The sequence below is a fragment of the Cotesia typhae genome, unplaced genomic scaffold, assembly GCF_013202065.1.
Source record: "Cotesia typhae breed Kobodo isofemale line unplaced genomic scaffold, CoteBio_Ctyphae contig_59, whole genome shotgun sequence".
Classification (NCBI taxonomy): domain Eukaryota; kingdom Metazoa; phylum Arthropoda; class Insecta; order Hymenoptera; family Braconidae; genus Cotesia; species Cotesia typhae.
Genome location: NW_027423761.1, coordinates 1444104 through 1459488, shown reverse-complemented (window position 1 = coordinate 1459488; position 15385 = coordinate 1444104). Strand labels below are relative to the sequence as shown.

The 15385-nt window shown below is 32.2% G+C and overlaps 1 protein-coding gene across 7 annotated transcripts in view; it reads left to right on the top strand.

The window, feature by feature from the left end:
- Scalloped (TEA domain transcription factor 1 homolog scalloped) overlaps positions 1-15385 on the top strand; it is a 111552-nt gene that overhangs the window by 43015 nt on the left and 53152 nt on the right. For 6 of the 7 annotated variants that reach the window (XM_074250782.1, XM_074250781.1, XM_074250780.1 and 3 more), the window contains one exon: positions 4993-5073. The exons of the other annotated variant lie outside the window; for it this stretch is intronic. In XM_074250782.1, the coding sequence (XP_074106883.1) occupies positions 5037-5073 (37 nt within the window). In that variant the 5' untranslated portion in view covers positions 4993-5036. The remainder of the gene's footprint in view (positions 1-4992; positions 5074-15385) is intronic. 7 annotated transcript variants of the gene reach the window in all.

The window sequence follows — 15385 nt, the reverse complement described above, 5'->3', positions numbered from 1 at the left end:
TATAATTTTGATGTAGTTTAATAAAACACTATTTTTTGAATTTTCAAACCGCAATAACTTTTGAATGAATGAACCGATTTCCATGCGGTTGGCGGCATTCGACGCAGTTTTTTAAATTCTATGATACATTTTTAACTACAAATTGATAAGACCGGAAGTTTCGGTGTAATTTGAAAAAAAATGCTTTTATTCGATTTCTTTCGTCAACGATAACTCACGAACGAATCAACCGATTTTGACCGGCTTTGTGGCGATCGACGTGGTTTTTCGATGTTAAGAGCTGATTAGTTTTTGGAATTGATCGATCAAGCCATTTAAAAGTTATTAAAAAAAAATTTGATTTGAAAAAATTTTTTTTCGTAGTTTTTTTAAGATTTTTCAAAATCTACCGGTCGGAATCGGTCCAAATTGTATTCAAAATCTAAGTTTGGTCAAGCCCTTTCAAATGACACGAACCGCGATCAAATCGGCCAAGCCGTTCAAAAGTTCTTCTAGTGAAAGTGTTACTGTTGAATTTTTCTTATTAATCAAAGAAAAGTTCAGTTGTAAAATATAATATTTTTTACACGCCTCATAACGCGAAGCTGTTGAGTTAGTACTTCACTCTCAACTCGTCAAGGTCAAATAATTTTGTAATCTACAAAATGCCTCTATTGTTTAATTCTTATGTCATACAGGATGTATTTTTCTTTTCAACAATGCGTAATTTTAATTTATACGTATGTCAAGAATTCAAAACACAATTCAATGTGACGAAATCATCAACATGATTTTTAGGCAATAACAAAATATGCATTTGCACTTGAAGACGTGCAAGATTCAAAGTTTGCTCTGTATGCATTTCAATTGTATTGATTGCTTAACAATGATAATAACAATAGTAATTGACAACGATTGTATTTGAACAATTAGAGAAAAGTTTTTGCCGGCTCAGATAAGGATAGCAGAATACAGCAGTAGTATCACATTCGGCAAGCAACAATGTAGTATCCTGCATACCGTTGGGCAGAAGCTAGAGTCGCCACTATTAGATTGAGGTTCGGCGGTCGGCACCCGCCGTCGCATCGGTTTACAATATCGTAAATCGCTCGCTAACCAGTTGGCCCGCGGTATGCTCGGAATTCGACTGGCTCCACTCTCTTCCTCCTCCTGTCCACCTACCCACCCACCTTTGCTAGCACCACCGGTAAATCCCACCCCCTCAGGACATTTTCCTATAGAAGCAAGAGAATCTATGGTACCATTGCGAATGAGGAGTATTAGGAACGACCGGCGGAAGAGCAAGAGGTAGAGAACGAGGCAGAGGACTTGAACATCGTTCGCGGGCCTTGCGTTTCCGTACTTGTGGCTAAAGGGGTGCATACATCCCAAATACACCCTCGAGTTTCTCAATCCACCCTCACTAGTACAACTCTACGAGGTATACTTACTCTACACTCTATTCTACTCTCTACTATCATCTGCGGTGCTTTCCAGTCAACTGTGGCCTTGTGATCGTTACCGATATCCTCTTAACAAACGCCATCATCAAACAACTCTACTAACTCTACAAAGCTATTTTTCTAAATTTCATCACTCAAAGCTTCAGCTTAACATTTTTCCACTCAATTATCTTGATTCTAATCAATTATTTACTACAGTCAGAACATACGAGCTGGTTACTTAAATTAACGGCAACTTTGTTTAGAGCAGTGGGACGAAAGTTGCCACTTTCCGACTGGAAGGCAAAATAATGAAAACGGAAAAAAAAAAAAAAAAAAAAAAAACAGTTAAAAAATCAATACAAAAACATTAAGAAAAAAATTTATGAATTCCTCCTATTTGATTCGCCCAGCGAACCAAGCGGGAGACGGCTAGTACATATGTAAACTTTTAAGCCAATGCCATTTTTCGACATTACTCGATCAAATAAAACATATTACGACAAAATTTTCATCAAATGAGCTAATTTTAAATCAAAACTTAGTATTAGTAATACTTTTTACCTATAGATGTCCGATCTATTGTTTTTTGGTAGATTTTACAAAAATCCTACTATTACATTCATATTCATAGTGAAATTTTCAAATTATTCCGCCATTTTCTGACTTAGCTCAACAAACTGAGTTAGAAAATATCGTATGTTTACAAGTTTATGCATAATATCCATAATATTACGTTTAGCGTTTACAATTTCCAACCGATTCTTCTCAAACTCAACATGCTTTATCTATCGACAAAGACTAAGGTTAATTTCGAAGATGAGCTTAATTAGTTAACTTAGTAGTTTGGAAATGACAGAATTTTGAACTTTTGAAAATCACAAAAATTGATGTTTTTACCATTTCAAGTTGGTGTAATTACTGAACTAAACAAAATAATGAAATTCGGTAAATTGCATCGTAAAGCTCTTTCATTAAGCTTTAATTTCATTTCTTAGATGTGGTAGCCTCAATATTACTCATTTGAGAGTTTATTTTGCTGATACAGCCGTTTTAGAATTTTTGGTTGTATTATAGTATAAAAATGATATAAGTCGTCGTTTTCATGGCGCTTTTAATATTCTAAATATAGGGAACATAAAGAGAAAAAATACTGAGGATTCATTACCATTAAAAAATATTATTTATAACTACTGTAATTAAGCTTTGAAAAATATTGTTATTGTACAGCTAATAATGAAAACTATCGAGTACAATTGTGTATAATTAAAAATGATGGATTTACACATTTCAAAATCCATTTTCTGAAAAGTGCGAACAGGTTACCTCAAACAAGTATTTATGTACTACTTAGTACATGCAGAAAGATATACAGTATGTAATATATTGTATAGTTTGATGAGTGATGGTGTAAAACAGGACTTTTTATTAAGTACATGGATACGTGAAGCGGCAGCGAACCGTTTCAAAAGTGGCAACAATTCGTATAGCGTAATCCAACAACCAGCCGTAATCGGGCAAGCGAAAGAGTCTCCACCGCATTCTTTTGTAATTTCGTACAATACAATTTTTAGTACATAGATAAAGAATAATAAAAACACTGAAGAGTAGTAGTTAAAGACCGAGGAACGCAGAGTTGAGGTATTGGGAGCAAAAAATATTTTGCATTACCGCCTAGATAACAATTCATGTTTAATAACAACAATAAGAACAGAAATGGAAGGGATGCAATTCTTGATGTATACATAGCATTAATGCGCGTCTTCACGCTTTCCGAAGATTCTCGCAAGCGTGACGTTTGAGTTGCAACTTGAAACGAACGAAAATCATGGTAACGAGAGTAAACTACCATGCAATGGATTTTTTTTTATCATCTTAGACGATTTCACTTACGAGTTTGCTCATCGTATTACGTGAAAGCATAGGAAGTTGATCAATAATCTTAATATCTTAACATTTCATTCTTCATATTCATTGCTTGTTTTTGTTTTGTATTTATTTACACGATTTTATAATCATTTATTACATCAAGTAGAAACTGTTTACTTTAATAAGGCACCGGCGGGTAATAATGCCTAGCTAAGGAAGATTTTGAAAAAAATTGTAAATATTGCATTTAATAATTGCAATGTATCATTAATTTTTAAATTAATACATTAGCCATAAAATATAATGGAGTAATGGTAATTTTCACCATAAACAAATACAAAATTACATTTTTTGAAAAACCTTGCGAGTAGGCCTTATTTTACTACGGTAGGGTAATAAGGCCTGCGGGTCATACATAATGGAAATAGTTATACTATACTTGATAAAATTGGTATTAGAGATCAATCATCACTTAAATTGAGCAACAATACTTCTAAAGATATTGATAAAAATTAGAACAGTGATTTTAAATTATTAAATATAAAATTATAAAAAATGTTTACCATTTACTCAAATTGTTTTTTAGGAATTCTTCTGCGCTACTTTAGCACATGACGGATGATGAAATATAGAAGACAAGGAATGTTGTATCGGGACTTTACAAACTTGTAGCGACATTTCTATGCTAGACGCTTCTACTAGAGAAGTCTTTAGTGGAAGCGGTTATTTTAAATAGCATTTCTATCACTTAGCCCTTATTACTCGCGGGTACCTTACACACTGATAGAAAAACAATCTTGATTCAAGAAACTTTTTTTCTTCAAAATTTGAACTCTTGAAACTAGATATTGATATATTTCTTTCAAGAATTTTTGTCTCTTGGTTCAAGATAGGCGATAACATTGATTCGGTTGACACAACCGACTTGTGTTAAGAATGCCTTTTTTTTGAGTCATTAATTTACTTATTATAAGGTAAAACAATTAAAGACTATTTAGTTTTTGAAATATACTTTGATGAATTATTTTAAGTTTTTTAAACGATAATGTTATTTTGGTTGAAAAACTAAATGTATCGATTGAAGATAATATAGCTCTTAAGCCAAGAAAATCTAAATCAAGACAAGAAATTCTTAAAGCAAAATAATCATTTGTCTTCCAAAATAAATTCTTAGATCAAGAAAATATCTCTTGAGTCAACATAAATTTTCTATCAGTGCACCTTTATTTTGATTTTGATACGTAATCTGTAAATATATGGCAATTTAATAAAAATAATTTTCAGAGTATCAATTAATTGAATAAAGCAAAAATAAAGCAAACATTGTAATGTTCAGTCGAATTAAAGTCCAATTTAAGCCCACGATAAATTTTTTTCAATGAAACTTTTTGTGTAATCATCTTTAGTGAAAGACTTTAAGTGCTATAAGGTTTATAAATTGAAATGTCCTCTCACCAGCAGTATGTTTTACAGCCCATTAGAGCATTATAATAGCAATAAAACGATTAAAGATAACCGTGTCCCGTCATAATTTATTGTTTTGCAAATGTAAAGCACAGTCTCTTTGAGGCGTGTAATTATCTTGGATATTATAATTTAGTAACTTATAAAATAGGGGCCACCGTAGGGTGGGTTAATGTTGACAATAGAAAAATAAGAGATAATAAATAAAAATCTACGAAACAATCTGTATGTATTATAGGTACAACCACGTCGCCATCATCCTGACCTGCCCGAGAAATCCTCATGAAAGACTGGGAACTCAGTACTCAAAATAGCATCGGTATTGTAGACATTTATTTTGTTTTCTTTTTTCTTCCTAAAAATATCTTTTATTTACTGTTATGTTGTTATTATTATTATTATTGTTTATGTTTAATTTTTATGAAATAATTATCTGGTGGTGGATTAAAATTAAAAGCTTAAAGGGAAGAGCATGCGTTGAAAAAAATTCAATTTCAATTGGTAGATTATTAATTTTGTTATATTTTATTTTATAAAATTTTTTAGTGGTTACTGATTTATTTTTTATTCACGTGCAATCCCTGAAATCCCTCTCGACCAAAACCGTGGGCTCGTACAACCGTGAATCAACAGTTTCGCAATTTTCCTAAATTGCGTAACGCGCGTTTAATGGTCGGGCTGTGTGCATTTCGTGTCGACGAGGGATCGAGCGCTCGAGGAAACCATTAATTAAGCAAAATCATAAACCGCTCGTCGGTGTACTGTGAATAAGTGGAGAAAGAGAGAGAGAGAGAGAGAGAGAGTTGTGTATAATGATAACGAGCGGGTGGAAGACGAGATAGGATATTATTCGTTGTTATGTTGGTGATGTTATTGTTGTAATTAATATTAAATTCGCGATACATATAATTTTTAGAACAATTATTGCAGGATAGTCAAATTTCGCTACATCACAAATGATTTTACAAAATTGCAATAAAAAATTCTAAAGTTTGCGTTTGATTGAAATCCAAGAGAGAAATCGCCAATGAAATCTAAACAATTTTTAAAACTTACAGTTGTATAGACATAAACTCTCAACCTCAACTCGTCAATCGTCCAGTTCTGAAGCATTAGCACTGACGACGATAATAATTCCAGTCGCGAACATTTTCTTTCTCCGAAAGCCGGCTGTGCACATGCGACTAATAATAATTTATTTGCAATTCCTGGAGTCCTCAATGCACCGCGGGACATATAACCAGCCTAACCGATGGCTCTTTAGCTGGTTACTGTGCAGGCTGTCGCAATGTCCCTTTAACGGCGGCCGGGAACCGGTCGACCTCGATATCCCAACCAACTTTACACTATTATTCCTTTACTACGATCTTCTGTACAACTTCTATCTCAACACATACCACTTAATTCTTAAATGTACTTTTTTATTGCCAATATACTTTTCATTAATTACTTCAATGATCATCTTACAACGATTTACTAATCAAACGATTTTACTGTTGGAAATTTTAATGTCCTACTAAGTATGAAATTAGAGAGCTTCAATAATTGAATGCTTTTGAAAATCTTTGAATGCTTTTGAGAATATCCAAATCTGTCAAAAAAGTGACGGAAAAATCTAACCTAGATCATTCTTACGTAAACTAAAACTTGAGGATTCACTTTCAAACACATAGACACTTTTTAAGTATCTAAGGTTCAAAATTTGTTTGAGAAACAGTCGAATTTGTCTGAAATCTTTCAAAAATATCAATGCTGCGTTTTGATGACAAATTAGGATTGTTGCACGTAATGGATAGATTCAAACGTGGACTAGAGAATCGGGAAGAAAATGATAGCTTCAAGATATATGCTTGTGAGAAAAGGCTGCAATTGTATGTCACTGATGATGCTGACGGATAATTCGTAGTTGACATTTTTTGAAAGATATTAAACTGATTTTGTTTCTCAAATAAATTTTGAACTTAAGGACATGTAGTTCAGTCTGATGTCGGTAATTCAGTTTGGACCAGTGAAAATAAATGCCAATTTAATATATCGGTTTGTTTATTTGAAACATGTGTAAAATGCACTGAAGGAGGTTATCAAACTGACTGTAAATACTCTAAACACTGCTCAAAAAAATTAAATTAGATAATTTACTTTTGGCACTCTCTTTCGGCCTACATGAAAGTGCATAGTGTATAATGAAATTTTTTTGTTGATAATTAGTTTTCTTCTCTAACCTCGCTGCATTTTAACAATTCTGTCCTATAAGTAATCTAACCTAAAATAAAGAATAATCGAAAAATTGAATCAGTCTCAAAGATTATATTGGTTGTACGTTTATTCGTAATTTCTTTATTGTAAAGTTTATTTACTTGAATATGTGATGGGTCTTGAGACAAGGCAGTTTTACTATTTATAAGAAAATTATATTGTCCTACATGTTTTTACGACACTTTAAAAGCGTTTTCAGAATCTTCGAATCTGGATTTTTAGGATTTAGATTTCTCAAGAATGATCTAAAAAATTGTGATTTCGCATAATTTTTCGATGAATTTGAACCTTTCCAAGAGCATTTTAGGATTTTACCCAATGAAATTTCATGTCTGTCGAAAATAATGTGAAAACAATGTATTGTTTTCCAGTTGTCAGCTATGAATTATCCGTCCAGCATCATCATTAATATATAACTGTAGTCTTCTCTCACAAACATATATCCTTGAGCTATCATTTGCTTCCCCTTTCTCTAGTCCACGCTTGAATCTATCCGTTCTGTACAACAGTATACATCAGTTCTATATGTATAACATTAAAACTGAGAGTTCTATGGAGTACAGAGCCATTGTACATAACAGCGATGATCGTGTGTACGAACATTGTGGGTGCTGGGAATGAAATTGGGAGAGAATAGGTGGAATCAAGCGACTGTAGGGAGTCACAGAGCACTGTTAAGGGGTTGGAAATAGAGTATCATACGGTGGTTGGTTTCGCCTCTGCAAGAGAATCCGACTACAAACAATTTTCAACGTTTCTCCATATATATTACCTTAAACATATACTGGCCTATCGGGGCAAGCGAAATAACTTTTCTATAAAAAAAGTTTAATTTATTTCAACTAAACCGACTTTTTTTTATTAAATTATTCTAAACTAATGAAGAGATAATTGACATTTGTTACTTGTGAAACCCGAGCTTAAATGTGGGTTAGTAGGTCGAGTGAGAATCTGATAAATAAGATGATCTTAATGAAATCTTTAGACAGAGCCACGGAAAAGTCTTATATTGCTTAGACTTGACTGATTGCAGATCGTCTAAAAAACTGGATACATTAACGACGTTAATCATTGTCCTGATGACGATGATAATCATGATGTTAAGTTTCTATTACTAACTTTCACTGTTAAAGCTGCTGTTTATTTAGTAAAATATTAGACGTAGAACTTTTTAACGTTAATAACATATATTAAACGTTATAAATGAAAAACAAAGGTACAGAGACCGACAATAAGAAAATTTTTACCCCCTGTGACCTTCAGTGCTTCCTAGAAATACATTTGTGACATTTTGGATCGTACAATGTCACATTGAAAGATATAGTATGGAACTGTCTAGTCGCATCTTTATGAAATTGACCCAAGACCTGATACCAGTCAACGAAGTTTCGGTTTTCCACTTAGAGATCGCGTCGCTCTCTATACTAGCTGAAAAAAGACCATTTGACAGCCGAAATGGAAGTAGATTTCTCAATAAAAAAAAAAAAAAAAATAAAAATAAAGCCCCAGCAAATTTCATAATTGGTAAAAAAGAATAGGACTCAATTTCAAGACTACATACTTAATTTGGTGCTCAAATCAAAGCTTATTTAAAGAGATTTTAGTTACAAATTACAGAGGTTCAATACTCTATCCCATTGAAAAGTTATTCGAATTAGAAAGTGGAAAAATGTGAATTTTTGAAATCCTGGCATTTCAAAATTACTTGACTATTTAAGCTCATCTTCGAACTTGACTTCGGTATGTATCTGTAGAATAAGTATGTTGAGTTGGACGGAGATCCGTTGCTAATTGTAGACACTATCGTCCTGACAAGTCTTTAACTTTTGAACCATATGTATTTTCCTGAATCAGTTTGATGAACTGAGTTGAAATATATCAAAATTTTTCCAAAGTTTCGTCATGAGGACCAATGCAATAGTTAGATTTCTATGAAATCTTCTGAAAACATATGATTAACGTCCAATATTTCGACCAGAGTAAACTTTTGCTTTTTTCTTATCAAGAATTGATGCACCTGATAGAAACATTTATCCGTCTAACGAAAATATCGTACAATCGTTTCACATTTTGTAAAATATAGAAGAAAGAATTGCTATTGATTGCTTACAACTGATTGCAATGATCACGATCTCTAATGCCATTATGTTAATGGACATTACAGTTTACTAATTACCATAACTTGGAATTGTTTAGTATATTTGCAGAATATGTCTTCCTGAGTTTGAGTTCTTGGTTCATTAGCACAAATTGATTAATAATCAATTAATTAGTAGTTATTATAAATATATAATGAGTATGGTTAAACGTGCTATCACATTTGTAATGAATTAGTTATATACGTATTTGATCATCTCAGTTGGTACATAATATACACGCGGAGCTTAATAGACCGCCACCACGTGATCAGTACTTGTTATGTAATCACTTGTATATTACCATAATGGTCCTCGACGGGTTAGCTTAGTTGCTTGTCTGGCTTAACGGTTCAACAACTTATAGGTAGTTGAAAAATTTTTAATTACTCATGAATCATAACATATCTCACTATTTATTTCAATCAATAAACTCTATGCTTATTTCATGTAAATTTCACAGATTATTTGCCAATCAAATTTTGTCTCCAGATTGATTATACGATTTTATGAATGTTTCTTTCAGAAGGAATATTTTTATTGAATTTTTCACCCAAAACAAGCTTTTAGATATGCAAATAGGCTTTTTAGATTAGCCACATTCTTAGATTGTATCTAAATAGTCTTCTTTTTATTATAAGTCAACCCGGTGCAAAATTGTCCCTTGCGATGAACCCACAGAAGACGCTTTAAGTGGTGATATATTGACCAGTTCTTTACTGGTTATAAGATTGTGGTATTAATTGTAAATATAGATATTTAAATGAAGGTGATGGTAGAGTAACTTGATATGTCCTAGATCGCAAATATTTTTCTCCGACTAGATTGACCAAATGGTGATTGAATATTCTAATAATGTTAATTGACAACAATAATAATTTTTTTGGCAATTTTTGGGGTTTTTTTTTTTTTTTCAATTTACTTTAATTTTAGAAGCTTAAGCAGTTGGAAAATCTTCAGATTCGGATTCAGTATATCAAAATATACTGAATTCAGATTAAAAAATTAGGATAACGGTTGACTCTAAAGGCCATCCCTGCAACTTCTCGCTGCTTTCGTAATTAAGCGCTCAAAATTGCGCTTATTACGTTTTTGAACTCGAAGAGCTCAAAAATATAATTTTGATGTAGCTTTGAGCTCTCCGAGCTCAAAAATCTGATACAAGTTTAATAAAACACTATTTTTTGAATTTTCAAACCGCAATAACTTTTGAATGAATGAACCGATTTCCACGCGGTTGGCGGCATTCGATGCAGTTTTTTAAATTCTATGATACATTTTTAACTACAAATTGATAAGACCGGAAGTTTCGGTGTAATTAGAAAAAAAACGCTTTTATTCGATTTCTTTCGTCAACGATAACTCACGAAGGAATCAACCGATTTTGACCGGCTTGGTGGCGATCGACGTGGTTTTTCGATGTTAAGAGCTGATTAGTTTTTGGAATTGATCGATCCAGCCGTTTAAAAGTTATTCAAAAAAATTTTGATTTGAAAAAATTTTTTTTCGTAGTTTTTTTAAGATTCCTCAAAATCTACCGGTCAAAATCGGTCCAAATTGTATTCAAAATCTAAGTTTGGTCAAGCCCTTTCAAATGACACCAACCGCGATTAAATCAGCCAAGCCGTTCAAAAGATATGAGACAAAGCAGAAAAGCTTTTGAACCTATGACTGAAAATTTATCAAAGAAAAATTGATGCAAACAAAAGAATAAAATCATATTTCATGTTTTGAGTTGATGATCAATAAAATAATTTTTCTACAAAATTTCATACTAAAATTGAGCATGAATAAAAATTCTAAAATTACCATATCAATAAAAAATGATAGAAGAATAATTGTCTGAAAAATGGATAAAGAATAAATCAACATTAAATTAACAGATTTGATATTTATCTTTTGATAAAACAAATCCACCCACAGTTGAGTGTACTTGAGCAGAAGAGTGTATACAAGAATCGCGAATAATGGTCGTTGGTTCGGGTAATTGTAGACATTATTCGAGTAGAGCACACACCCGCAAGCATCAAGACAGACAGACATTGAAATGAAGGAAAGAAAAAAAATGTCTGTATGTGTGCGAGTGTTGAAGAAAGACGTGACTCTTTTAAACAACACACTACCCACTTTATTGAAGTAACTTATAGTGTATAGCCAATCCAAGTGAATAAGACAACAAGATAACTCGGTACATTATGTCAATCGAGCTGCAGTGAATTCATCTCTCGCAAAATCGCACATGTAGCCATGGATGTAACGTATATACAGTAATGTATAATGTAATATACATCAACCAGGCAGACGTTACACCCGACGAAATGTGGATATGGGAGTGGATAAGCCGTGCGACTACTCATACAACACATTTGTACGTACACGGACAGCACACGTAGGTTGTAGGCGAGTCAGAGTCTGGTGGCATCTGCATAATCGTACGTAAATTGCACGAGACATCGTGGAGTAATATATATTGTAAGGGGGTGATGAGAACGACGACGAGACGTAGCCAAATGACGTAGACCGGTTAATTCAGGCAACGGATGTTGATGTGAATGTGGATGATGCTGCTGGTATAAATGTGTGGATCTGATTATAATGCTCTGATAGCTAAACATCTATCCAATCATCAGTAGTTTTCTGCTCGAATTTTTTTGCCATTATACGTTTGTGTTGATATTAACAGTCATTTCATAACTTGATTACCAGTTTTTAATTTCATCTTTTAGAACTGAATTCAGAAGTAAAAAAATCAAGACAAATTATTCTGTATAATTTTTTCAAGTCGCTAATTTTTCGGGATATTAATTTTGAATATGAAAAATGATAAGCTTTTGAGATGAAGACAAAGAAAAGTTACTTGGAAAAAAAAAATATTCAGCGGCAATTAATATTCTTGACTCGAGAAATTATATTGGGGAAAGTAAACATTTTTAGGACTACAAGTAACAATTTTTAACTAAAAAAAAAGTTGTTGGGTAAATTTTTTGAATTTGATCGCTTTCATTGATGCTCATTGCTTCGTTATTGCGTGACAAATATAAAAATATTTAGCACAAAAACTAATTGACAAAATGAATTTCTCGTTCCCTAGCACGAGGTAAGAAAATTGAAGGAATTTTTACGATTTTACTATCGTAATTTTTATTTCATAAAATAGTAACGGTGGACCATACTTGTTATTTAGTAATTTTTACGACCTACTATTGTAAATTTTATCCAACAAACAAGACCAGCGAGAGACTCAAAAACTCCAATACTATAGAGCAAATTATATAATATGTGTTTGTGAACTTTACAATTCAACTATTGTAAAAATTGATAGTCGGTTTTTTTAAAAGAAGTTTTAGGGAGAGAGAGAGAGAGAGATAGCAGGTTGGACTAATTGCTACTTTTACAGTAACCGAAAAAAGAAATCGAAATTTTTCATCCTATCCGGGAATCGAACCCAGAACTCTTTGGTTGGCAGCCAAAGGACTCTCCCTCTACGCTATCCGAAGTAAACTACTACCAAAGTCCTTCAACATTTAGATAAACTCGGAGTCTACCGCTGTGCACGGCCATCACTCACACTAATTGAAAAACATTCCAATGCGACTATTGTAAAATTTGTTATACTTCTATTGGGAAGATACAGATGCAGCACTGGACAATTTTAATCTCTCACTTTTTACAATAGTAATATCTTACTTTTTCTAATCGTAAGTTGGAAAATTTCATGAATAAATAGTAAATTTTCTTCTAAAATATTTGACAATTAATACTAATGAAAGTATAGTCCAGCTTTACAATAGTTGTATCGTAAATTTTCCTAGAAATTTTTTTCTGTATTCGATAAAGTTAAAGTTAAAAAAAGTATAAAATTTTTATTTTCTGGTCGGCATTGCCATCAATAAATATTGTGAAATGTTTTCAAATAGATATTTAAATTGAATTTTGATTTTTCATGTAAAACAAAATGTTATAATAACCGACGAATAAATAAAAAAAATTCAATTTGAATGATAGATTCAATAGTTTTGATATGATCACCGTTTCACAGCGTACACCCAACATGAATAGCGTTTAAAGTGTGCAATTGTAGAAAAGTATAAAGTAATTTATATAAATTAAAATTTTTTTAACCAAAAGTGTTATCATTTGATTTGGTTTGGCTTTTTCTTATAAATTTATCACCATTATTAAGACATTTTTCAAAAGGTGTTACAATATCATCTAAAAAGTCGAATCCGTGCTCCAGTATTAAATCAAACGGTGGTATGTGATATTGTCAGGAAACGCAGTTTGTTCAAAATTACGAGCGAGATAAACTAGAGATTGTTATTTGTGACATATGTATAAATGTCAGGTAGAGTACACAGTGTAACGCACCCAAAAGAGTATAGAGTAGAACAGAGAATGAATAAGAGTGAAAAGGAAACAAGGGTGGAGCTATTAATCTGGGCGTGTCGCATTGATCTATCATTGTTTGTGGTCCCGCGGGTGATATACGCATCGGTTGATACATAATAGAGATTGCAAATCTCTCCTATACATTGTACATATCCGCAAATATAGTGGTTATACACTCTCAACACAGCCTCAGACCTCTTTGTGTAAATATTACAGCTCTGATCAAAATTTTAATTCTTTTTTAAATACAACTCAATTCATTTTATTCATTTGTTACAACTGCGATTTATAGTTTATAATTAGTGTCGTAAATTGTATCGTGATGGATAAATGAAATAATGTAAACGTTCTTTTTTTTTTTTTTTTTTTTTTTTTTTTCTCATTTCCCGCTACATGCAACTAAACCGCGAAACCACTATCTTCTTGGTTATTATGCCGTTGTAAATGCAACCACTGTAACGAAACGTGTCTTGCAAGTTGGAACTAGATCCCTGCAAATAGGGTATATTTATTTTTATTTTATTTTAAATGAAATAAAGAGGTAATGCGAATGTCTTGGGTAACAAAATAATTAATGAAAATATACCAGGGTGCCGTAAAAGATTTACTTCTTTTTATTTTGAATCGTTTTAAAAATTCAGTAAGATAATCATCTCAAATTATGAACAATTGAAGCTTCTATTTGTTCCAAAAATTGCTGAGGCTTTAACAAAATACATCGATAGAATACATACCTTGATTTAAAAAAAGTTACCATGGATTAGAAAACTGATTTAGTATGTTTGACATAATTTTATTGTTTCGCATAATTTAAAAATAACTTCTGGAAGCAACTCAAAAGTTACTCTACCGTATTAATAATAAATATATCATTTTACAAAATAGATTCTCTCCTATGTTGCATAGACATATGCTCGATACGAGTCAAGTACAGGTTTATTAAGTAAGTGGATGTTAATTTTCACTGTAAAAGAAAAATAAATGACAATCTATTTCAAGAACTCTTAAAATTATAAAATAGAATAAAAAGTTTGGGAAATACAAAAGTGCACGCCTCACAAGCTTATTCTACTACGAAATAAAAACGAGAGAAGCCGCAGAAAGAAAATGTATTTGCCAACGATAATATCGACAACTGACATGAAATTTTATTCATGACGTAGTTTAGATGTTTGTCGTAGTTAGAGAATTTGATGACTTAGTATCAATGTTGATGATAAAATTTTGGAATAGAAAAGAACAAACAAAAAATTCAATTTAATTTATATCTTTTAAACGTTTATGAGTCTGATAGTGATCAGCAATAGGGTACCTCCTGACGGCAAACGAAAACTTATTCAAAAAGATTTGTTCCATTTCATTGCGTATATTTTTATGAAGCGTCAGGACAAACAGTTGCACAGATTAACTGACACTCGTACTAATAATGTTTTAACTACATTTTTTGTACATATACTAAATAAATGGATGAAAAAAATACACTGACTTTATAGTGTAGTGAATCTAGTTTTCGAATCATCCCTTTTTTATTGATTTAGTGTCTTAATTGGGAGATACTAACAACTTCATATTGCAAAATCGTCACATAACGGCACGTCGAGAGTAAAGCGCTCCCTCAAGTGCTCGCGCGTTGTGAGGTGTGCAATTGCCTGCTTCTAAAATTCTTTATCTTGGATCTCATCATTTTGGTTAAGCAACCAATTTTTTCGATAAATAAGTGTTATCACATGTTGTTAGAGCATTATATCCGACCAATGCAATCAAATTCTTCAAGTTCAAAAGTACTAAAAATCAAAAACAAAATAAATTTTTGCTTGACACATTTAGAAAGAAATTCGAGCTTATTATTGC